Source organism: Alosa sapidissima, chromosome 6 (assembly GCF_018492685.1).
Source record: "Alosa sapidissima isolate fAloSap1 chromosome 6, fAloSap1.pri, whole genome shotgun sequence".
Lineage (NCBI taxonomy): Eukaryota > Metazoa > Chordata > Actinopteri > Clupeiformes > Clupeidae > Alosa > Alosa sapidissima.
Window position 1 is genome coordinate 3,316,588 of NC_055962.1, and position 24,236 is coordinate 3,340,823.

Consider the following 24,236-nt stretch of genomic DNA (forward strand, 5'->3'; position numbering starts at 1 on the left):
TGCGAACATTCTAGAGCGCTGCAACAGTCGTCCTACTATGGTTGTTATAGTTACCATTCTATAAGCATTGATGGAACGGTGTCCTGTTATTCAGAATTAATAGCCACCCCACCAGCCAATCAGAAAAGATTATTTCTTCTCTCCGGGTGATAATACATTTTCAACCACATAGGTTGCTGATTTCTGGGACATTTGTTATTATTTCCCCCAAGTGTAGGCCATCACCATTTGACAAGTGACAGATGACTGTTGTCAAGTGTCATGAATGACATTGTAACGTGTGAACTGTTTGCACACCAAAATTCATGATTGACTCTGAAGTAGCTAGGTACTGAGATAAGGCAAGTTGCCAAAATGGCATACGACCACTTTTCTGAAATTGTGGTAAAAACAACATCCCATAGAAATACTCAGAATTAGGTATAACTTTGCAGGTCGTCCTTCGAGATGTAGAGGCACACAATATCAGTAAATACAGAAAATGTTAGGGGGGCGAGTGGAGGCACCGGTTGATTTCACATTGAATGACACATCTGCAGAAAAAATAAAAGCTTGATCCTGTTTTTTCTTACTATTATTTCCTTTTATTTTTGGTTAATGCTTAACAATATTAATGGAAGGCATCTTAGAGAATAATGACCACTTACACTGTCTCTTTTAACAACCATTTGTACATGGACTAAATCAAAAAGAGTTAACAGATGATATTGAACCAACACCACTATAAAATACATGATATTTAATAAAAATGTAGGATTATGTAGGTAGAAAAAAATGCATTAAGAAAAAGCCCCTTATCGGGACAACTACCACCATGAAACAACAATACTGACCATTTGATGGCGCTGAGAGACCAAAATCGAACATCTGAAAACACACAGGCTGTTGCCTTCTGTTTTGACATGTTTGTGGTCCGGCGAGGTTTATAAAATACCGTGTTAAGTTTCATTTCATAAACGTCTACAGATCACTTCTCAACACCGAGGTAGGTTGTGTTTTTGTCAGCAGGTTAGACTACTTTAAACACATATAGGCTACGGAGCAACTTGTTAGCTACTTAGAGAGGTTGTTATGGACATCACAGCATTTTAACGCTTTCCCCACATGGGTTACGAAGGCGTTACGCAGCTAAGAAATCGAAGTGATGAGGTGTTATCAGAGTTTAGACGCAGTGTTCCGTTTGCACTTTTGGTATAAAGTATTTTATGTTTTGACTATAGTCAAGTCTCATGTGGGCGGATATCATCCAAGTTAGAAAACATAAAAACATCGTTATCTGCGCGTTGGAAGTGAGGACAGGACAGGGCTCTTTCTTGAGTAGCCAATCTGTGTTTGAAAGGCATCAAATATTGGAGAAGGAATCCACTAAAATGTTTATTGCTTAGCAGTATTATTGACATTTCATTATAGGCGTAAACTATTTTCATCTGACACCTCGATTCTTTCTTTAAAGCTGAAACTTGTTTAAGGGCGACTGATTTCTGCATCTGAAGTCATAACTAGGTCTCATGTGGTTCTATAAAGCCAGGAAAATGGAAGTGCTTAAAGGCAAGGACAGTGTTTAACCGAATATTGTTCAGCTATTATTTGTGTTGATGTTGAGTTGATGACCTCTAACATTTCTTGAAATTGAAGGTGTGTGTGTGTGTGTGTGTGTGTGTGTGTGTGTGTGTGTGTGTGTGGTGTGTGTGTGTGTGTGTGGTGTGTGTGTGTGTGTGTGTTTGTTTTACTGGGATGTGCCATGACTTTTCGGAACATGGCTTATCACTTATCTTCAAAAGGAATGCCCCTGTCCCTGGCAAGAAGCATACAGTAGTCATGCTGGAATACTGAACATTTGGAACGTTCAGTAACGTATGTGAAGGATCCTATTGTTGACTTCAGCACTCTAAAATCCTGATTAGTTTTTTTTTTCTTGTGATGAAGCAATTGATGCAACATTGGTTTAGGGCTTTCATTCATTAGTTAGCAATATGCCAAGAATATTTTGTGTAGCCTATTGGGCTCCAGAATTTAGTTTTAATGAGATTAGCAATTTGTTCGTAGTAGGTCTTGGATCTCACTTGAACTGTGAAAAAATAAGTATTGCATTCTGCAGTGTGAGACTGGGTGTGGTTGAGAAATATTACATGTCAAAAGATTGATTTATGATCAGAAGAAGTTAGAAATAGTATAACTAAGCCACAAAGACACCCAGACATCCCAAGATGAGAAGGGGGTTAACACACCAGTGACTATTTGGTTTCTCTGTAAATCGGAAAATAGCCTACAATATCAGTCCAAAAGTAGGCCTGAAAGTAAGGCTAAAGTAATTCTGACTAGTCCCAGAGAGCATTCTCATTTTAGTTACATGAGAGGACGTAAAAACCTCCAACACACATGTATGTCCTCACAATCCCGTAAACTCCCTGCAACTTTTGTGTTTTCACATCAGTCTGTTTTCACTAGCCTACCTGAATCTGTGATCCTGTCTGTGATTTTATGATTGTGAAATCACCTTTATCCGTGTACAGCCTGACACTGTTTTTTGTATGATTTGACAGCCATAGCAGCAAGTATTTGTCTTTGGTGATGTGGTCTGGTCAGAGTGCATATTTCCTAGCTGACCTGCATTTTAGGCCAGTTGTGGAGACATTCTTCCATGCCACATAATGTAATGTACAAGTGGAATGAGGACGTTTGGAATATTCCTTTTCCTCAGCGTTGTTGGGACACCCTGTGATGGTTGAAGTATGGTAGGCAGACATACTCCCCAAAAGACAGGGACAAGTCTTCCCAGTAGCCTCCCCAGTAGCCTATTACATAGGTATCCTTCAAATGCTTTGCAAATGTATAGTGGGTGTCATTACTGACTGTGGTGGTATAGAGAGACTGCAGCATGGCATTGTGTAAAGGCACAGGAGATAATATGTTGTGTTTAAGGCATATGGTGTAATGAGGAGTAATATGGACAGGTTAAATCAACATAAGTACAAAAACATGTTAAATGTTGAGAGTGATGTAATGTTTTTTTTCTGTGACAAACATGGTTGGACCGTCTTTATTTTCAAAAGGTCATATGACTGCACTTTAACACATCAAGTGGAAGACAGCCTGAGTTTAACCGGTTTAAGTTTGGTCTGGACTTGGTCCATTGAGAAGCCTCTATGTCTGAACCAGAGGTGTTTGGGTCAATCAAATCGTTTGGGCAGGCTTTATACGATGATGGACAGATGATGGACAGTATAGTCATTCACGTCACCTGAACACGCTTCAGTTGATTTTCAATCGCTGGATTTCGCTATTGTGTCTGTTGTGCATGATATGCACAATAACTTTAACAGAACAGTGATTACGGCATTTCATTTGTTTTGGCTGATTCACATACTTCGCTGCTCTGATTGCTTAGGTCTATACAATTTTGTACAGAGGCAATTCCCCTAGACTAGAATGCATAAATGATTTGTTTGACTATAGTTTATGTATTCTATGTAGTGTAAATACATTATGTTTGGTGGTTAGATACACCAGTTTTGGAAAGACTCCAACATTAATGTTCTGCTCCATTCTCTGTATAATATCACACATGTTTGTATAAGTATTTTAATGCACTGGAATGGACCTATACCCATTCTTTTAATCATTGGGACGTTGATGTTTATTACAGTTGATGTGTTACCCTGAGCTGTAAATTGAAGGCCATGGCTATAATATGTAATGCTGATGTGGGGCCAATTCAGAGTTCATATTACTAGCCTGAGGCCAAGGGTCAAAGGTCGTAATTCCTTATAGGCTGTATTCTTACAGATAGGCAAAGGTAACACACACCTTCACACATTTAGTCCCATGGAGCACAGCATTTCAACAACTACTGTCAGAAAATGCCTCTTTCCCTCCCTAGTCTTGGCAGGTGAAATCCAATCTGACATGGATCATGTCTCATGAGTCATTTGCTCTGGTCATTCTCTGGTCTTTTCTGGTATGTGAGAAGATTCCCAGTTCCTTTTTCTTGTTTAAATGTCTTTCTGTGTCAGCATGGAGCTCTTAAGCCAGTTATTAAACTGTTGCAGTATTGCATGTTCAGAGTATCTCCCTGACATGCATTTTTCCAAATCTATATTTGTGGTTCACTTCCTCGCACCCCATATCTTTTGACTGGAATGTCCAGCCTTAGATGTGTAGAGAAGTAACCTGAATCCAGAAAAGAGTGGGCTTAGACAAGAAACGTGTCAACACCATTCTATTGAGATGTCTCAGTTTCACGCCCTGAAACCTCACAAGAAAGGTCTTTTCTGCAGTTCATGAAGGGATGACAACATCATGGAATTATACACACACACACACACACACACACACAACACACACACACACACACACACACACACACACACACACACACACACACACATACATACAGGGTATACATCATCGAGGCCACATTTTACAATACATTTGATAATTTGATACATTTTAACCTTCATGTAGACACAGACTTTGACAGGTGGGAGTTTTCTATGCTCACTAACTTAATGTAATACACATCTCTTTTCAGTTGCACATTACATTAGGGAGCTATTGTCTTGTCTTCATTTGTCAGCATGTGACTAAGCTTACTGTGAGGTCTAAAACAACCAGATTTGCGGAAGGACACACCCATAGACCCCTTAACCTGGCCCCTCCTTGGAGGCAGACAGATGCTTGATGAGGAAACAAAAGTAATTTCTGTGTGCATCAAAAATGCCTGTTAAGTCATTCAGGAAAAGGAAATAGCTATAACATAATATTGAATTCTCAAAGAAAGAAAACCTTTAATTTCTTTTGTGTTAAATGGACCAGGTCTGAACAACAAAAGCTGACACACATCTCAATCATTTCCTGTATGAAGGAAATAGTAACCAGGTAGCCCATAGCTTAATATATACATTCAAAGCCTAGAATGGAGAGCTAAGAAAGCAAAATCACTCAGTGCAACATAAAATTGGTGTAAAAGCCAGTAGTTCATTCCTGCCAATTCACCCAGTCACAGAAATGGAATAGAATAGCCGGTAACACTTTATTTTAATGTGTCATGTTGTTCGATGAAAATTTAGGCAAATTGGCAAAGTTTTGTAAAAGCACTAAGTATTACAATGTAACAACTATATGTAGGTACCCACAAATACATAATGCAAGTACAATGATAGTACCTGATAGTATGTTGTTACACAGGTTGTACCACTGTACCTAATTAGGTAGGTACACTGTAACAGCGACACATTAAAATAAAGTGTTACCGCAATCTTTGCGGTTTGCTTAGTCCTATAACTTGTTCTGTAATCATCACACATTGTCCATTATCACACTGTCAATGATTGTTGGTTGAAAATGCTAGCAATGTAGCCTTTAGTCTAAAGGCTTTAGAAGGTGGGCTGTGCTGTTTTCAGATGTTAGGCTACAGTAAGCTAGTTGGGAAAGCCTGACAGATTTATGAGCGTAATGGCTTGGCCCCTGAAGTATGCTACCCTGACGGCAGGCGACCCATCTCTCAATTCATGTATCAGTGCGGTCAGAAACGCAGGACACACTCAGTGTTCCGGACTCCTATTTCAGTACTGTGTATGTTTTAACAGATCCAGGCTTCTTGGGTACATAATCTTCTAATCTCTATTACTTTCCCCACGCTGTTTGGAGAAACTAAGAGGATATCGAATTTGCTGATCCGTCTGCCCCTGTAAGTAATCTGTTGATAGGCTAACCAGTTTTTCTTTACTGAATGAATGAAATGATTAGCCTATGTTACTAATCGACCAGAATGGACGGACAAGTAAGGCAGCCTGATTTGATGATTATGAAAACAGCTCGCTCGCTTAGTGCGTAAAACTTCAGAGAACGCCGCAGACCAGAGGCAGTTTTCAAGCAGCGTGGCAGTTTAAAAAGCCTTTTTATACCCGGTACAATACCATTTTCTTTGTCATTTGAGAGCTGGTTGGGATAGCTGGTTGTTGTTGTTCGTCGTTGGTTATATCGGCAAGAGTAGGCTTAAAAAAATAGAGAGATGTTTAAAATGCCACACTAGGCTATTGCTAGATCCTACGGTTGATGTAATTGAAGTCATTGAAATGACTGAACCGTCTGAGTTTGGGGTTATCTTCCATCAGAAGTTAACGTTATCATCATAATAACCACCACCTGATAGCCCTGTTGTGGTGTCTCATCACCACGAGTAGCTTATTATTTTGAAAATATTAGTCTTTTGCTATTTTAACATAGCAAATGTCGCTTAATTTCACTGTGATTTTATTATATTTATTAATAGATTCATATAATGTCTTGAAGAAATATTAACTAGCCTAGGCTACTGTAAACAGTCATGCATTATCACCAAACTGATGTGGGGATGCTACTTGAAGTTGCACTCTGTTTCATAGATGTTTCATAGACAAAGCAAGTGTTTGTTTTTACCACATTCACTCTCATGCCTAAATTAAGACACATGAAAAGGATAGTAAGGGCTGTGTTTGGAATGTGACAAATGATTTTACTAGTCTTACAAGTAGGCCAATTACAGGTTGAGTGTAACTATCATGTTAAAGGGCAATTATTCTCTGGAGCTTTGTAAATTCTGCATCCAAGAGGACTCATTTGATTTCTGAAATTAGAGTGTAACTCAGAACATAAATCATATCTTTCCCCAGCCTTAGCTGTTGGTCAGTATTTATATGGGAAGCATGTATGAGCTATGTGTGAGAGTGAGCAAAATCCACACTTGCATAGCTTTATTTTGAGTAGGCTTCTGGTCTATACTGATCCTTACAGATCTGATTTAGCAGTAAAAGCCCTTTTTATGCTTGAAGCACACCCTACAGAGTGAAATGTGGTATACTTTTATGATTGGTGGAATTAGATGCACATGATGAGTGAAATGACATAACTCAGACCAAATATGGGAGCCCTATTTACTATTAGTATACTCACATAGTGTTTGTACATCAGACAAACTCACATAATAGGCTAGTGGAAACAACAGGTGAGGTAGACAGACAAACCTTTTAAATGAGACTCAATTATCTCATGTAAATATCCATTATGCACATGGCAATGTTATTTGGTGAGACAGTGATAATGCTCTCTTTGAGGGTCATCTAGAATCCCCTGTAGACTCTTGATGTGTTAAGTGGTTATGTGTGTGTGTGTGTGTGTGTCTACAGGGCAGGAGTTGCAAGGGGAGCCAGGTGTGTGTGATGGTTGTTTGTGGCATAATGGATGTCTGGGGCAGCGGATCCATTAAACACTTAGAAAAGATCCAGAAACCAGATATGCGGGCCACATGTGGCCTCAAATGATGAGACAAAGCTTAATCCACAGATATTACGTCTTCTTCAAAGTAGGGGGAAGGGAAACTAAACCAAATAAAATCAGAGTGTTTTTTGGAGTAAAGTATGTTACATAGTGATGTATGTTTTTTTTTCTTTAGATTAAAAGGGAAAGTGAAAAAACAAGACACAAGATGCATCCTTCATTTCATTGCCCTTTAGCGTTACGTTGATCTGTTGTGCTCTGACACATTATCTATTTATAGTTTCTATTCTATTTCTATTTTTTCCAGATTTGTAAGTCTGATAATATTATGAAATGTGCAGTTCAAGTAGGAGATATTGAATACTTGTAAAAGGATGGACAATAATGTGCTGCCTGTGGCAGTTAGAGCCTAGAGGGTTATAGAAAAGAGACACCTTGAAGTGTTGAGTCTGAACAAAGCAGATTGTTCATCCCCCTTGGCAGAAACTTTCATTTTTCTCACAGCAGAGACTGGGTGGCAAGGCTGCTTCCCCCTTCCCCCAGAGCACCCTTTATCCTGTGTGATAGTGTGTGTGTGTGTGTGTGTGAACGCTGTGTTTCCCATTTGGAACCAGGCCAAGTCTGGAGAGATTCCTGGTTGGAGCTTCAGTCGTAGGAAGGCCCTTTTCACTACGAGGGCTCGGTGCTGTTTAGTGATCATAGACAATACACTCAAAACCTACATTTATTATTCATGCTGTACACTGGTGTGGCTTCTGCCAACCACAAAATATTTAAGTACTGTGCCCATCTTGTTGCACAGCATTTCTAAAACAAATAATTGACCCCAAGTGTTACAAAACATTACAAAACTATTACAAAACATTACAAAACTATTACAAAACATTACAAAACTATTACAAAACATTACAAAACTATTACAAAACATTACAAAACTATTACAAAACATCAGTTAAGGAATAAAAACGATAATGAAAATTCTTATAACTGTTACAAACTCCAAACAGTAATTCTACCACTAGTTTCCCCTCCCCATCAGATTTCAAAGGATGTGTAAAGCTGATTATACTATCCTGTAAACATCAGCGAGGATTACTTTACATTCTTCATTCCAAATCTTTATGGTCACTCAGTCTAGCTGAAGGACTATAAATCCAAGTTGAGGTAACAGGCTACTCTCCTTTGACCTCAGTCTGACCTGAACGACTCATTCAGACCCTAAGGCCTCTGCAAGAAAAATGATTGCCATCAATATACCCACCAGAACCTGTTCACTTAGAATTCCTCATTTTGAAGGACACCTATTCATGAATGGACTACTGATGTGTCGTCAGTCCAGTCAAACTCACAGATATTACAAGTCTCTTGATCCAGCAGTTTAAGGGAAGAGGTCACGAGTGTTTGAATAGATAGTAGGATTAACTGAAGGGCCTAAGTTTTGATTTAATCAGGTTTTTGACCTTATCCTCTAGGTATAGAAAGACAGATGGTTGAGTTGAATTAATCCAGAGGTAGGCGCCTCGCTCATGGCTGTCCAATCAGAAAGCTGATTTCTTGTTGGGAATGTAGCTGGTCTTCAATCTACACTGCAAGCCCCCTTAGTTCACAAAGGGAAGTGGATGAGAAAATTAGTATTTTTTTATTGTGTGTGTGTGTCTCTGCACACACCACAAACATTAGACCTCCCAACACCACAAGATGCTGTTTCTGGCAAAAGCCGTATTTTGGTAAAAGTACTTGTCTAAGCAATCGGCTATCAGCTAAACTGCTAATTTCTTCAACTGATACAGCTGCCTCTCAGACTGAAAATTCAAATCTGCCCTCCAACTCCTGGGGACGTGTAGCTGGAGATGGATCCTTACATAACCCTCTGTGTGCCCCTCAGATGAGTTATTATCATAGTGTTACGTAAGCAAAACTGTGGCATCTGCTCCCGAAGAGGTTAATTCCTCTTTATTTCATGGCATTAGTGATCTGTGCAGCATGTTTGTGGCAAGTGCACTCAAACAGTGATGATGTATGATTGAAAAAAAAAGCACACTTCATGATTAGTCATATTTGACTAGGATGACAGCCTATGTTTGTAGTTGTTTGTTGCTAAGCGTTGCTTGAAGAGTTTGGTTCCAAAGTGTTATATCTCCATTTTTAAATACATTAAAAAGTAATGTTATTTAATTGTGTATTTCATGTAATATCAATAAAATTGCAGATTTTGATTGGGTAAAGATAAATCAAATAACTATACCCAATTACAGTTCTATTGAAATTACTTAGAAAACAAAATGTAAAAAAATGATTTATGGAGGATATAGTGTTTTGAAACCAAACTCTTCATTTCTATACGGTTTTGTTGCCTAGTCTCAGGTGCTTGTAAACACAGACCATGACACACCCTTTTATCTGCGGTGCCAGGTGCCAAATGTTGAAGCATCTTCTCAGGGGAGCTCTTTCTTGTTTATAAACAACTGCGGGCAAGCATTTTCCACTTTACACACAGAGCTCTTAAAGTGAAATATTCAGTTTGAGGCTACTGTTAGTTGTAATCTACTACTGTATTTATAGTATGTGTGTGTGAGATAGTACATTCACAAACTAGTGCTGTGGATGAAGAGGGCCATGCAAAAATTATTGGGGCCTGCAGTCATGATTTGTTGAGAAATAAGTTCAGTATACTTCACCACAGTTTGTTATCTTTTAAGGCCCAAGAGAAACACACAATAGCATATATCAGTGGAAATGATTATGGGTCCATGTTATTTCTCAAAGTACTCTTTTTAAAAAATATTTTCATCTTTCTGTTTAAAAAAAGTGCATGTGTTGGGGGTGGGGCAAGGAAGCTTGGTGTTGTGTGTACGTCGATGTGTGTGTGGTGTGTGTGCTTTAACAGTCCTTCTGCGTTCTTGAAAGCTTTTCACAAAAGACTTGTTGCCTAGCTGCGCTCCACTGCTGCTCTGCTTGCTTTTGTGTGTTTCTGTCTGACTGAACAGACCTCTTATGGAGATTCCTTAAGAATGCAGAGGGGGCAAAGAATGTCCCTACTTAATCTCATTCATTTATCTGCTGGCAGGAGGGAGTCTTTCAATTGTTAGCATTGAACATTTTGCACTTATTCCACTCACATAGCTTCTGTTGCTAAACGTAGTATGCATTCACGAGTTCATGGATGCAAGGGACGATTTTTTTTAAGCACAAACCATCATTAGTAATTACTGTCTCGTGGATGAATAATACCTTCCTGAAAGTCAATAAAATACTGTCTCCATGCTGTTCTAATATCAGATATGTATTTTCAGATTTGCAAACTTCATGTCAAATGTAGTGTCGTAAAATTAAAGAAGTAGACTCACAAATAGGCCTATTGGATCATTTCAGGAATACACTGACGCAGATTTTCTTTGCATAGGTTTTCTTTGATGAATAGGTTTAGAAAATGCATATTATGTACTGAAATATTGAATTCAGTTTTTTTCTGGTACCTGGATAATATGATGTAGTATTTTGTTTACTCATCTGTGTTTTAATGTTCCCTTGGTTTCCTCCAAGCTGTCTCTTGCTCATTACTGCATTTGTGACTGCACTGCCCAAGTGCCTCAAGAGCTGTTCTCAGTCAGCACACTTCTTCCTTACCAGATTTAGGCTGAACAATAAGTGTTTACATGAAAATGGGTCACAGTGGGCTTTTTGCCTTCTGAGTAAATGTTAAGGTCAGATTGGAGCTCAGCATTTCAAAATATTTAGCTTTTTAGAAAGCTTTAGTACTGCAAGTTTTGAGAGGTGTGCGTTTTGTGAGCTGTTTGATCTGATTAGCAGGTAAGGCCTACTCCTTGCATATGTGATGTTGATATAAAAACAGTGTGAATTCAGACTCAAACTCTGTGTGAATTCAGTAGGACTGAATGATTTAGGGAAAATATCTAATTGCGATTTCTGGGGCAGATATTTGGGACAAGCTTTAGTTCAATACTGACTGTATAATGCATTCCTTGACTCTGAGATAGTCGCTTATTCCTATTGGGCCAGACCAGCACAACTTCAAACCGTTGTTGCTGTATATGATGTTGTCACTTCTAGAACCTCCACCCCCCAGCAAACAGTAATATGCAGCATGAATAATCTTTAAATATTATATTGCATAATCTGTGAGGCTCTTGGTGTCATCTTTGTGTGCGTATCCTGAATGATAGAGGAAATTTGAACTTTTCCTTAGAAACTAACCTTCACCTGGTCACCTACCTCTGTGTTCCTAGATATGACATCTAACGAAATGGAGGAAGACACCTGCCACTAAGCATGTAGGAGCAAGTTAGAATGAGAGACAAGATGTAGGCACATGGTGAGGGCCATTTCAAAGCACTGTCACCTCACAGCTTTGGCCAGATCAGATAGCCCAGGATTAGAGGTACCCCTGGGGATCCCAACCATAATCTAGGCACTGTATTATACAGCAGCAGTCTCCCATGCTAATCCTATTAATTGGGGCCAGACAGTGCTCTTGGAGGAGCCTGGGCTTGAGAGGAATTCTGGTTGAGCTCACTGATGAGAACCAGGCCTTTAACAGAGGCTGACCCTTCCACGCTAGAATCAAATCATTGAACATATTCAAAAGGCAGTGCTGCCAGTACCACCTTGATGCAGGAATGGGTCAACATTGAGCGCAACACACAGCTCCTGAAACATAGGAAATATGTTCATCAATATCTGCACATCAGCTCCTGAAACATAGTAAATATGCTCATCAATATCTGCACATCAACTACTGAAACTTAGGAAATATGCTCATCAATATCTACACATCTCTGTAATATACTGTTGACCCTCTGTTGCCGGTCTGGAGGGATTGTAGTGGTATGCAGGGTTCCAACCCTGTCAAAGCAGATGGGTTTTCTAGCCTTATCTGCCAACATATGATCTAGAGCTGCTGCAGAGCCTGAATCTCTGAGATAACCCTTCAAAGGAAGCTGTCACAGGTGGTATTTAGAAATCCCCTCCCCACACATACAGACCAACATGAGTTCTGAATCCTAATGCCAGCTCACTTTTGCTCTGTGCTGAAAGGAGGACGTTTGTTCATTGAGGTTCAGCGGAGCAAACAGTGAATTGAGATTCTTGCTGTTCCCAAATTAGGGCCTTTTACTGGGCTCTCCATTTAAGCCTTATAAGAGCAGCATTAACAATGAGGACAAACAAGAGAACAGGTGCAGAACAAGTCGTTTACACATCACCACCACATACTATCTGAAGCCTGGTCTGAAAGACAAGAGTGACTAAAGAGTTTTTCTGAAAGTGATGTTTTTTTTCTTTCATTTTTCATATTATGGTTATAGTAGAAAAGTGTAATACTTTTATTTAATTAAGGTACTACATCACATTTCTAAAAGAAATAAATTTTGCTAAGAGGTATTACCAGAAGAAAAAAGAGAAAGGAGTGTTGGTAATGTGATATGTACTAGGAGGATACTACCTCCAGAGCCTCAACATGCAGCGGGAAAGCAACTTTTCACAAGTGCATTAATAGCTTCCTGTTATTATACCAAAGGAATTTAGTGGGCCAAGCGTGTGTGAGAGGGTGTTTGGGTCTGCTTATCTGCTTCAATGGGAAGACTGACAGGCTTGACAACTGAACACATTGATGTCTTGTAATGGCAGTACAGTCAGCTGAAGCACTTTAGAAAGACAGCCTTCTTCCTATGACTCATCTAGCCTGCGGTTGCTCTGACACTCACAGGTAACTGCGTTAGTCCCTATCAACTGTCTGTGGTTGGATCTTGATTTATGAGTTAGGCAACTTTTTGTGTCTAATTCTGCCCAACGGCACCTGTGCAACTCAATAGCACCTAAGCTCCATTTGCCTTACGTGTTTCGAAACCACAAACCATATGCAAATGTATCAGTCATCATATATTCTTTTTTTTTTAATTCTAGCCTCGTGGGCAGCATTTAAATGATGACATCCCTTTTTAAATACCCACCCATTTCTTCCTTCACTTGTCCTCCTCTTCCTGTTTGGCAGAGTGGTCTGTGAGTCCACTGGCCGTAATGACCACATGTGCTTCCTGTTCCTCTGCAGGCCCAGAGGAGGACATGCGAGTGGGACTGTGGGTGTGTCACACAGCAGTGTCAGCGTCCACCCCTCGTCCAAACCTCCGTTTCTCGCCGTCTCTTCTCCCTGAGTCGGTCATGAGTTAGACGTCCCACGGCCCAGTGTCAGGAGAGGCCCTCCCTCGCTGCTCCATGAGCCAGCAGGATGCTGCTGCGGTCCTTGCACTTTCGGAGCGCCTCCTCGTAGCCTCACACAAGGGCCAGGCTGACAATGTGGTCCAGCTCATCAACAAGGGGGCCAAAGTTGCTGTTACAAAGGTGAGTAGGGGTCAATTGAACACTGGGAAACCATCCTGTGTGTAGCCATTGTTGATATGGAATGGGATTCCAGCACATCTGTATTTCACAGAGAAGTCATCTTGTTTTGAATGCCAAGCTGGGGTAACAGTGTTGTTCATCCGCCTGTGCCTGATGTCTGATAAGGAGCGTGTCAAAGGCCACCGCTGATAATCTCACTGGGGCTCATTCCTTACCAGCTCTTTTGATTCTTATCTCGGCCTAGTTTATCATGCTGTGGATGTCCCAGTAACTGAGATGGTAAAACAAACAAGAAGCCTTATGTGATAAATAACTAATAGAAAGGGAATTGAGGCCCTCTACAGGAGGGGCTGGTTGTAGAAGAGAGGGGAGAAATGACACATGTGTGCTGTCTATTGGAACTCCGCTCAGCTCCGCAGTACTTCCACAATGATGCTTTGCCTCGCCTCTGTCTGCAGCACATGCATGCGTTTACCTTCTGCCCTCGTGGGAAGGTGGCTCTGCTATGATGTAGCTTGTAAAAAAGTAATGTGCTACTTCAGTTGGGAAGAAATGTGTATTATTCATTGTTGAGCATGGTTAAATACATTGTGGCAGTAACACAGTGTCCTACCCCTAAATGTGTATAGAACAGGCACACAAGAGCCGTGAAAATAGTTTAATAAGTTTGTCATATGAATATTGTGAAAATATTTTAAGTGAATACACAACACACAACAATCTGTGATGTGCTTATATGAAGTCATGTTGAACACATAGTTTATTAAGCATTCTGAGTTGTCTAAAATTGTTATGTGGCATTATGTATAATGGTGGCTTTTAGAGACTTTTGCACCACAATGTTTAAAATGGCCTAGTAGAACCACAAATATAAGAACATCTTGGTTGAATTTTATTTTAAGGAAAGAGTTGTAATGCTACCATACTCCTCAGAACATATTACATGTATCAAAAGATTTATGGAAGCACAAGCAGGCATACAGACAAGAGTGGTTGAGGAAATGTACCAGCCTATAATATACTGTAAGTCACAGTTGTGTCTCTGCATCATGGTCATGGTGGTATCTCTTTAACAGCTTAAAGCAATGATTTTAAATTCATCATCATTAATTTAAGCCGCTGAGCTGAATACTGTATATGATTTAAATATACATAGTTGTGGTCAGGTGTCTTTTCAAAATGCTTAGATGTTTTTACTGCTGTTGTAGTTGTATTTATAGTTTCCTCAGTGTTATCAGATTTTACCCGACTTTGTGATTTAGGATTTAGCCTTTAGCCTTTGTCCAGCTGTATTTTGGTGATGCTTAAGTCTGTAATAGTTCATGTATTTCAATGAGAATACATGATAAACCCTTAATCTTTGAGTATACGGATTGAGTTTCAGAGTTTGTTTAGGGTGGCTGGAGAGAGTAACGGTTAAAGATAAAGTATGATGTTTGTGTGAGTGAAACACTGTAAGTGGCTTTGGAGAGAGGGGTCAGAGAGAGTTAAGAGCTCAGCCAGAATATTATGGGCTAAACCAGGCCACATTGAATGAAATGGACTCACTGGTAACCTTGGAGACTGTTGACTCCCACCCATTTGAGTGGCTTTCACCTAAAATGTTGCCATGGCATCCCTCCAAGCGGTGCTGTGCCAAGAGAAACCCGACCTCCTGCATGACTGCATGCATGTGAATGTTGTGTGGCCACACCTTTAAATGGCAATCTGCTCTCCAGGCTGAGGCCTGTGCGTCCTGGTTGGCCATGAGGCCGTTTTCAAGATCAAATGAGTCCAAAAGACACAGGTGTAATGGAGACCAACTCACAGTGTGGATTCATGGCAGCATTCCAATTAGGAGAATAATGAAAGTGAATACTGTATGGTACGATGGAATGGGCGTTGTAAGCAGCAGACAAGAAGCAACAAACTGTCAGCAGAGTCAATTTCCAGTTGAAAGCTACTGCTGCTCTGAACTGAATACAGGTCTTGACCAGCAGAGTGAAATGTATGATTGCATGTTTAATCTAAGGGTGAGACTTGTCTGTCTGCAGACTGCAATAAAAAACAACAGTGTTGTTCTACTGCTCTACATTCAGAATCACAGATACAGGGTTCCCATGCTGCACTGCTAATCCATAAATCCCTTATGCTGTGGTGAGTAAGACTGACCAGTACCCTAACACAAGAATCTCCTTCTCTGCTGCTGCTCTCCCTGGCCTCTTGACCTGTGCATTGCTGAGAGAGGAGAGAGGTTTACCCTGTGTTAATGTGTGTGTATGTTTGTGTGCACATGTGTGTGTGTGTGTGAGAGAGGGAAAGAGAGGGAGAGAGGGTGTGTTTATGCATAGTACTGCCAAGCTGGCCTGTGCCTGTTTTAAATCATGGATTAAACATTTGATTGTTTACTCAGATCTCATTAGACAAATGGAGTCTCGTCTATGACAGATTGCCCTGGGCGGTGCCACAGCATTGCCATGTGGTGGTGAGCCAGTGAGGTCCAAAGGTCCACTGTCCATCCAAATGACTGCCCGTTGGCCAGCGCAGGGTATGGATGTGACTGAGTGCATGTAATCCTGCTTCATGTGTGTGATGATACAATAGTCTCTTTCCTGTGTCTCGCAGTATGGCCGAACTCCCTTGCACCTGGCCGCCTACAAGGGCCACATCGAGGTGGTGCGCATTCTGCTGAAGGCTGGCTGTGATTTGGACATCGAGGACGATGTAAGTGCTGCTTACTGCTCAGGCCTCTCATGTTTCATTTCATCTACCATCTGTCTTTGCTCCGCTTCAACCTCTTAAACTAACATTGGCTTGTAGAGCAATCACTGCTTATGCATTATAGGCCTTTTCAACTTGCAACACATTTTACAAGTATTTTAATTCCAATAAGTGTAATGACTGATTTAGTTTTTCTGTAGTAGGAAACAACATATCACCAAACACTTTCTCCCCCCTGCCCCCTTTCCTCTCCTGTAGACAATCTGAATAGTCGAATAATGACCTCAAGTGGTCTGGAGTGGGACTATTTTGACTGTGAGCTAGAGGCGTCCAGTGGCCCCTCTCTGGGCTCTCATCTGTGTGGGGAAGCCCTGTCCTCTCCATCAGCACACGTCCGTAATAAGTGGCTAGCCCAGGTCCTGTCCACCTGGTCCATCATGAGCTCGCGGTCAGAGAGTAGTGGGCCTGCGGAGGCCCGACGGGAGGGCACAGCCAGGGCCAGAGAGGAGCTGGACAGGCAGTCGGAGCAGCAGCAGCAGCAGCAGGAGGAGGAGAGGCGGCAGTGGAGCAGGGCTGGGAGAGAGCCTGGACGACCAGAGAGGGAGGAGGAGGTTAGAGAAGCCACTGTGCGCCCTGTGTGGTTCTGACCCCTGCCCATCCCCCACACCCCCCCTTCCACCCCCTACTCTATCCTCTCCGGCTGCTTCCGAGCTCTCTGGCTGCTTCACAAGCTGCTTATCTAGATGGGAATGGCCTCTCCTCCTGGTCATAACTCAGTGGCTGTCCATTAGTCTCACACAGGTTGTTGACACACATGTTGGTCTGCTTAAGGTGTGCTGGCCTGGAGTTTCTTTGCTTGCAAGGATTAATTCCACAGCTGCATTTGAAGGTGCTCTTTGACCAGAGCTTCCTTTTTAGCCTGTTCTCCACTTGCAAACTTTCATTTCCAATAAAATGTCAACATTTACGTGATTGAATACTCATCTTCTTCATTGCCTATTTCCAAGATTTTTCAGAAATCTCTTCAACAGCATGTTTAACATATTTACACAATAACAAAGGATTGACATGGAGCAGCATTGAGATACTTGCTGCTGTTGAACTTAAACTGTATCTCATGTGGCTGTTGTTGACAGGGCAATCAGACAGCCTTACAACGAGCAGCTGTGGTGGGAAATAGTGATGTCATTTCTGCTCTGGTTCAGGAAGGGTGTGCTTTGGACAGACAAGATAAGGTAAACACCAGTAATCAACACTCGTTTTTTTTAGGCCTTTTTAATAGGATACCCTTTTCCTGTTGTGTGAGTTATGCGAGAGAAAGACTGTGGGAATATTGGCTTTTCTATGGCAGAAAATTGTACTTCCCAATGTGGCTGAGACCTACTGTATGCTTAATTGCATGCATTTCATATTGATTTGACAAGCTTTGGACAATCAAAGTAACATTTCTAGCATTCTACATTTCTGTTTTCCTCTGTAGGATGGTAATACTGCACTGCATGAAGTGTCATGGCATGGGTTCAGTCAGTCTGTCAAATTGCTGGTCAAAGCTGGAGCCAATGTTCATGCCAAGAACAAGGTAGAGTAAGACTCAACCCCTTTTTTATTTTAACCTTGAGCCATGAGTTACAGCTCTCTCAGCAGTCATGTTCATTTTGGGTTGTACTTCCGGAAGTCATCAGGTCCAGAAATCAGCACTTCCTTTTTTTTGTTGGTGTCAGGCAGGGAACACGGCTCTCCACCTGGCCTGTCAGAATGGCCATGCCCAGAGCTCCAAAGTGCTGCTGCTCGGAGGCTCCAGACCAGACAGCAGGAACAGTGTAAGTCTCCACATCTGAGTCCTCCTCCATCCTCTGACAAGCTACAGCCCCACGGCTGACAAAAAGACTTTCAGGGTCTGCAACTACTGGAGCAGCTTTTGCATGGTGTAGCAGACCTCTTAATTATGAAAGTGCACTGTGCATTTTTAAACACAGCGTCGCTTCATGGCTCACTAGTTCCTGTGAAGAGGGAACACACACACATGTACACAGCCAAAAATAAGCCTCTGATCCAGTTGCCTCATGCAAGCGAGTGCCAATGCGGTGCAATGAATCCTTAGCATCTTAGCGCTTAGAGAGCGCCCAGTATGTGTGCTATTTACGCCTTTTCTCCTCAGGTAGGGGACACGTGTCTGCATGTTGCAGCGCGCTACAACCATGTGTCCATGATCAGGATCCTCCTGGGTGCATTTTGCTCTGTGAATGAGAAAAATCAGGTCGGTGCCAATGAAAGCATATATTTACTTATAATATATTTCTACTTCTGACTGAGACCTTACAGATAAAGCCAACTTAAAGTGTAGCTAGACCACTACCACTGAATGGCAGAGTATGAATGTGACATGTTGTACATTTGTGATATTTGCAAACATTCACTGTACTAGTTCTATCAATATGTACAAAATTGACATGGCAGACCAATTGCCAGTAGTCTTTTCTCCCCTACACAAAATTGGAATTGTAAAGCAGCTTCCTGCATGCGTCCCTAGTTCCTCACTATTTTCATGAGAGTGCCTTTACATTTGTGAAGCTGCACATGCTGGTGGAGATATCGGAGAGAGCGTTGTGTTACGTATGAGGGACGGTGTCCCTGGGATGGGTGTGTGTGTGTGACAGATGTCTGGCTTCTCAGGCAGGGGACACAGCGCTGCATGTAGCAGCTGCGCTGAACCACAAGAAGACAGTGCGCCTGCTTCTGGAGGCGGGGACAGACAGCAGCCTTCGCAACAACGTGAGTGCCTCGGGCGGCGCACTACACTTCTGACGCTCAGTAAAAGCCATGCTCTGGCATCGGCTCAGTTAACGACTCCTAACGTTGCCGCTCATCCGTGTCAGAGATGACTCCATGGTAATGGGTCGCCACTCATTTCGTTCTATGGGACATTTTGTTGGCAGGATTTAAGGAGGGAAAGAACACAATCTTGACATTTATATTGAAACGTGTCACTTCTTCTGACATCACATAAATGCGAGCTCCTAACTTAGATCAGCTCATGCAATTTTGCCTTTTTTTGGTGACAGGCAGGTGAGACTGCGTTGGAGCAGGCACGAGAACACAATAACCCAGAAGTGGCTCTGCTACTTACCAAGGCCCCTCAGGTGAGCTCAGTCTGCTATCACACCTTTAACACAAATGGAAATAGCATGTGCATGTGTGCTTGCAGTATTAATAATGCATGCATTATGTATAGAACATTGTTATTCTACTGATAAAAACATGTCATTTGACTAGACTAGTATTGGCATGTCTAAGTGGCTGCTTAACCCCAGCACACACAGATATGAGTTGGTCTAGTTCTTGTGAGATTGAAAATAACAAAAGGTTCCCCCTGCTGATCCAACACTGTCTCTGGAGAACACAGGAATGTACAGCCTCTCCCTCTGATCCTCCATTACTCAGGTTCAGAGTTTCACTCGTGGCAGGAGCGTGAGGAAGCGTCGAGATAAGCTAAAGGCCGAGCGGCGAGCACAGTCAGTCCCGCGGGATGAAATGCTGCCCAGTAAGGTAAGCGCAAAGAGAACAGAGGAGGCCTCATAGTCAAACTTTGGACCCACCAGGTCCGTGTGCTCTTTTCATGTTAAATTAAAAAGAGATATTTGACTTTGAAGAGAAAGCAGGTGTCCAGACCTATTCTCCATGGTGGTAGTACTCTTCCTGAGGGAAGACATGGTTCCCATGCTCACTGTGGTGTGAAGGCCATCTGATAGGACAGGTCCCAGTAAAGCTTTCAGCAGCTCAAAGACACTGTGGCCTGTGTGCTGTGGAAGACTGTCTGATCTTGCTAACAGTTTTTTCCAGACACTGATTTAATAATGAAAGCTAACTCAATAATGCCACTGATGCGTTGAATCTGCTCTGGTAGGCCTTGACGATTTCATATGTGTAGTTGTTTCCCACAGGAAAGTGTATCAGCAGCTGATGACACACATAGTAGTGACCAGGTGGTGCGCAAATGCAGAGAGACAAAAAACAACCCTCCAGAGACTCCCGAAGCTGCCACGAGGAGGGGCAGGAACAAGAAGCTGAAAGAGAAGGCAAGTCATACGCTCAAACGGGGCTCTCCAGCACACACACACGCACACACTCTCTCTCACACACACACACTAAGACATTTAGGGTCTTTTCAGAAAATAAATAATCCTAAGCAGATCACTTTAGCCTATAGTTTGAGCAAGAGAATATAGAGGCTAGGTTTGAGCTAGCCTCTATATTACCCTTACGGTCAAACTGTAAAGGACTGTGAGTCAAGGGGTGTGTATTTGCAGCCCTCCCTGTCGGAACCTCTGACCCGCCGTGAGAATAAACGTGGTGATCCTGCCCAGAAGAAGAGGGGCAAGGTGAGGGGCACCTCCCCCCAGGCTCCCCTGCCCCCACCTCATAATTACAAGGCCTACCAGCTGTACACCCTCTACCGCGGCAAGGATGGCAAAATCATGCAGGTATGTATAACACACGCCTCATTCAAACACCCTCTGTCTGCTGCCGGTCTGGCTGTTTGTGGCCTTTGTTGTGGGCTGCTCAAAGCGCAGGACTAGTGCTCACGGTTGTGTCCTCGTGCCAGGCCCCTCTGAATGGCTGCCGTTGTGAACCCCTCATCAACAAGCTGGAGAACCAGCTGGAGGCCACCAAAGAGGAGATGAAGTCAGAACTGCACACCATGCAGGAGCGCATGAACACCAAGATGGGTCAGCTGGACCGCAAAAGCAAGCACCAGGTGGGCACAACCACGCGTTTGATGCTCAGCTTCAGCTTACCTTCTTATCATTGTTTTATTGTACATTGTTTATTTGTATTATTTTAGTTTTTCTTCATTATTTTACGTGTTGGTGGTTGTATATTTTGTCTCATTTTCTATGTGTTAAGGTCCATGTTGTAGGATGATACTGCACTATAAACTGCTGGATGAGTCTAACCAAGATAGCTGCAATGTTTTTGTGCTGAGAACAGTTTTGTAACTCCTGCTTACCCTTTCAGATCCGAGCGTTGGATAAGATGACCACGGAGAGAGTATCTGCGGAGAGAACTGAGTGTCTACATCGACTTGACCAGAGAGCTGTGATGGAACGGCTAGAAGGAGAAAAGAGACAGGTAGCACTGTCTGTGCACTGGGAACAGAGACAGGTAGCACTGTCTGTGCACGGGGAGCTAATGATGTCCTTTAACATGACCACAGTCTGAACTTTTTAGTTTTGCTCTTTTTCAAGCAGGCATTAGTTATGAATGAGCTGAAGAGCTGGTGCTTGTCAAAGATCCAGAGTATGGAGAAGCGCTTCACTGGGGACGGGAAGCTGCGCAGATCCTCCTCCCTGGCCGACACCCTCTGTGAGGCAGAGTCCGAACGGTTGCCCACCCTGTCCAGAGGAAGTGCCCACTGCCTGGCCGGCACAACCCCGCCTGGCTCCAACGAGGGTGACCGTAACGCTCATCCTGCTGCTCCTACTGAAGAGGCCTCGCCCAAACATTACTTTGTGGTTCAGGTGGACAGTTCTCCAGGTACGATAGAAACCATCTGAGTTCAGCTCCGACCTTCTGGTTCATTTCACTCACAGGCAGCTCATGCTGCAAGCCTCGCTGCATCTCTGCTCATGCAGATAGGGGTTATATAACCCTTACATAATCCTTGTGCATTATTCTCTTACTTCCTTTGGGGTAAATAAGGGAATCTAACCAAAATAGATCATCGTCACCATGTGTACTCTGTGTTGTTACATTTCCTTTTTGTTCATAATGTGAAATTTGCTACAATTGCAATTAACTCTGTTGTCTGTTTCTATGGAATGAATGTTTGGTCTGCTTATGATTTTTTAACAGATGAAAAGCAGCCCCTACCTGAGTCCTCATCTCAATATCAAAACAAGTCCCTCCCCTCATCTCCTCGGGTTGTACGCCGCAAGGAGCGCTCGCTAGTCTCGGCTGACCCCCGGAGGCCACATCCGGAAGTGCAGGAGGCGGACCAGCTAGAGCCGGGGCCCGGACCCAGTCGCAGCTCCGCTCGGGCCAGCAGCCTCTCCCCGGCCACAGAGCGCCGGTCCAGCAGCCGGCCAGAACCCGAGCGGGGCCGTAACGCTAGCCGCATCTACAAGCGACACGGCCGAGGCAGGTCGAAAGCCAAGAGGTGTGCGGTGCCAAGTCCTGCTGATGCGGCCCAGACACTTGAAGTGTTTGGGGACCGACCATCAGAGCCCACTTTTGCACAGGAACGGGACAACATGCATGCGTTGGAGGTGACCCAGTACTTCTTTGAGGCTGTGTCCTCGCAGCTGGAGCGCTGGTATGAGAGGAAGATCCAGGAGGCTCGATGGCAGGCCGATCAGAGGGCGCAAGCAGACCGCGCAGCCCTCATTGAACGCATTAGCTACCTGGAGGAAGAGCTGCAGATATTAAGAACTAATAAACAAGGGGAAAGTTAGCATTCACAGGAGATTGACTGACTTAACACCATTCATGAACTTCTCAAAGAACTGTCTATACTTCCAGTTCAGCAAAAAAAAAAAAGTAGTGTATGGAAGGACACCTCTAGCCTAGATCCAGAGTGGCTTAATATCAATTGTCAAATTTCTTTGAAGGCAAAAACAATTTATGTAGGCCTTAAATGGCTATAATATGTCAAATATGAAAAGGATGGCTTGATAACTATGATCGGCTATGTCAGACAGCTATAAAGACACTGACACTCCAGATAAGGACATATTGTTTGTACATACAGTATTTGTCAGTAAATCCTCCAGTGCAGCACAGTTATATCATGCCGGCTCACTCACTTAAGCTTTTACTGTTGAGTGAATTTATTATTATTTGACAGTCTAAAGGTAGATTTCGGAAACTATAAAGGACAATTTATGTACACAAGAAATATGTATTAAATGAAGTGTTCATATTGGGAGATGTTTACAAGTAGCTACCCATCTTTTCACCTAAATCTTAATATAAGTTTGCTATGACCACTGTGCATGTTACTATTCATAGAAAGTGCTATTGTTTTTTCTTGACCCCTTAATGGTTACTTTCAGACATGCCCAATTGTTCTTGTGTTCATGCTCCAGTTTCACAATGAAAACCCTGGAACTGTTCTGTAGATTTCTAAGTGGAGGCAGCCAACATGACAGTGTCTTAACTGAATAAACTTGACTTTTTAAATGTTTGGATAAGTTAGACAACTAGAGGTTCTGTCACATATAACCTCCTGTTTTGTGACCAACACTTAACCATAGGACTTTCATCAAAATCTTAAGTTGCGACCCAATACAGTCTTGCCTGCATGTTACACAAAAGTGCTATAGTGTTAGCATTAAGAACCATCTAGAACAGGGGTCTCGAACCTTTGACAAAAGAGCTACTTTGACAAAATGGACATGGCCGAGAGCTTTTATATTAGTAGTAACATGCCATGTATTGACATAGCTGATCTCCACCCAAAACCGCTGAATAAGATTTGTATGCTTTTTAAAGGTTCCTTTCAACTCATGTACCTTCTCTCTTTGTAGACTGTGAATTTGATTTCATAGAAATTTTAACATGTTTCCCAAGTGATTGGGTTATCACATTTATGAGCATCTTCCTTAAACCTTTTGGAGAGCTACTTAGAAACCGGTGGGGAGCTTGCAAGCTACCTGTTGGAGACCCCTGATCTAGAAGATATGCCATGTTTCTGTCATTGTCTGTATACCGGTATTCATGTGGGAATGGATATTTTCTGTATTATTAAACTCACAATGAATTACAGTTTTTATAAAATAACAAACACATTGTTGACTGATTTCTTTTAAACACTACTTCAACAACCATCTCCATATTAATTTAATTGTAATGTTCATTAACACTGATCATGCTGTATAGGTTACGGCAACTTCCAAGCACTAAAATCCAACTAGTCTACTACA

The 24,236-nt window shown here is 42.3% G+C and overlaps 1 protein-coding gene across 4 annotated transcripts; it reads left to right on the forward strand.

Moving 5' to 3' along the window:
- Positions 1-861: 861 nt before the first annotated feature.
- ankrd6b (ankyrin repeat domain 6b) lies at positions 862-24,090 on the forward strand. Of its 4 annotated transcripts, none has more exons than XM_042094239.1 (16): positions 862-985; positions 13,325-13,614; positions 16,219-16,317; positions 17,451-17,549; positions 17,795-17,893; positions 18,036-18,134; positions 18,473-18,571; positions 18,988-19,086; positions 19,377-19,454; positions 19,756-19,860; positions 20,256-20,390; positions 20,622-20,795; positions 20,918-21,070; positions 21,331-21,444; positions 21,561-21,849; positions 22,168-24,090. In XM_042094239.1, exons 2-16 carry the CDS (start codon positions 13,489-13,491, stop codon positions 22,764-22,766), a joined length of 2,367 nt encoding a protein of 788 aa, XP_041950173.1. In that variant the 5' UTR covers positions 862-985; positions 13,325-13,488; the 3' UTR covers positions 22,767-24,090. The 4 variants fall into 4 exon arrangements, with proteins under 4 accessions (XP_041950173.1, XP_041950174.1, XP_041950171.1 ...); XM_042094240.1 differs by lacking the exon at positions 862-985 and adding an exon at positions 5,505-5,689; XM_042094237.1 differs by lacking the exons at positions 862-985; positions 13,325-13,614 and adding an exon at positions 16,573-16,925.
- Positions 24,091-24,236: the final 146 nt, after the last annotated feature.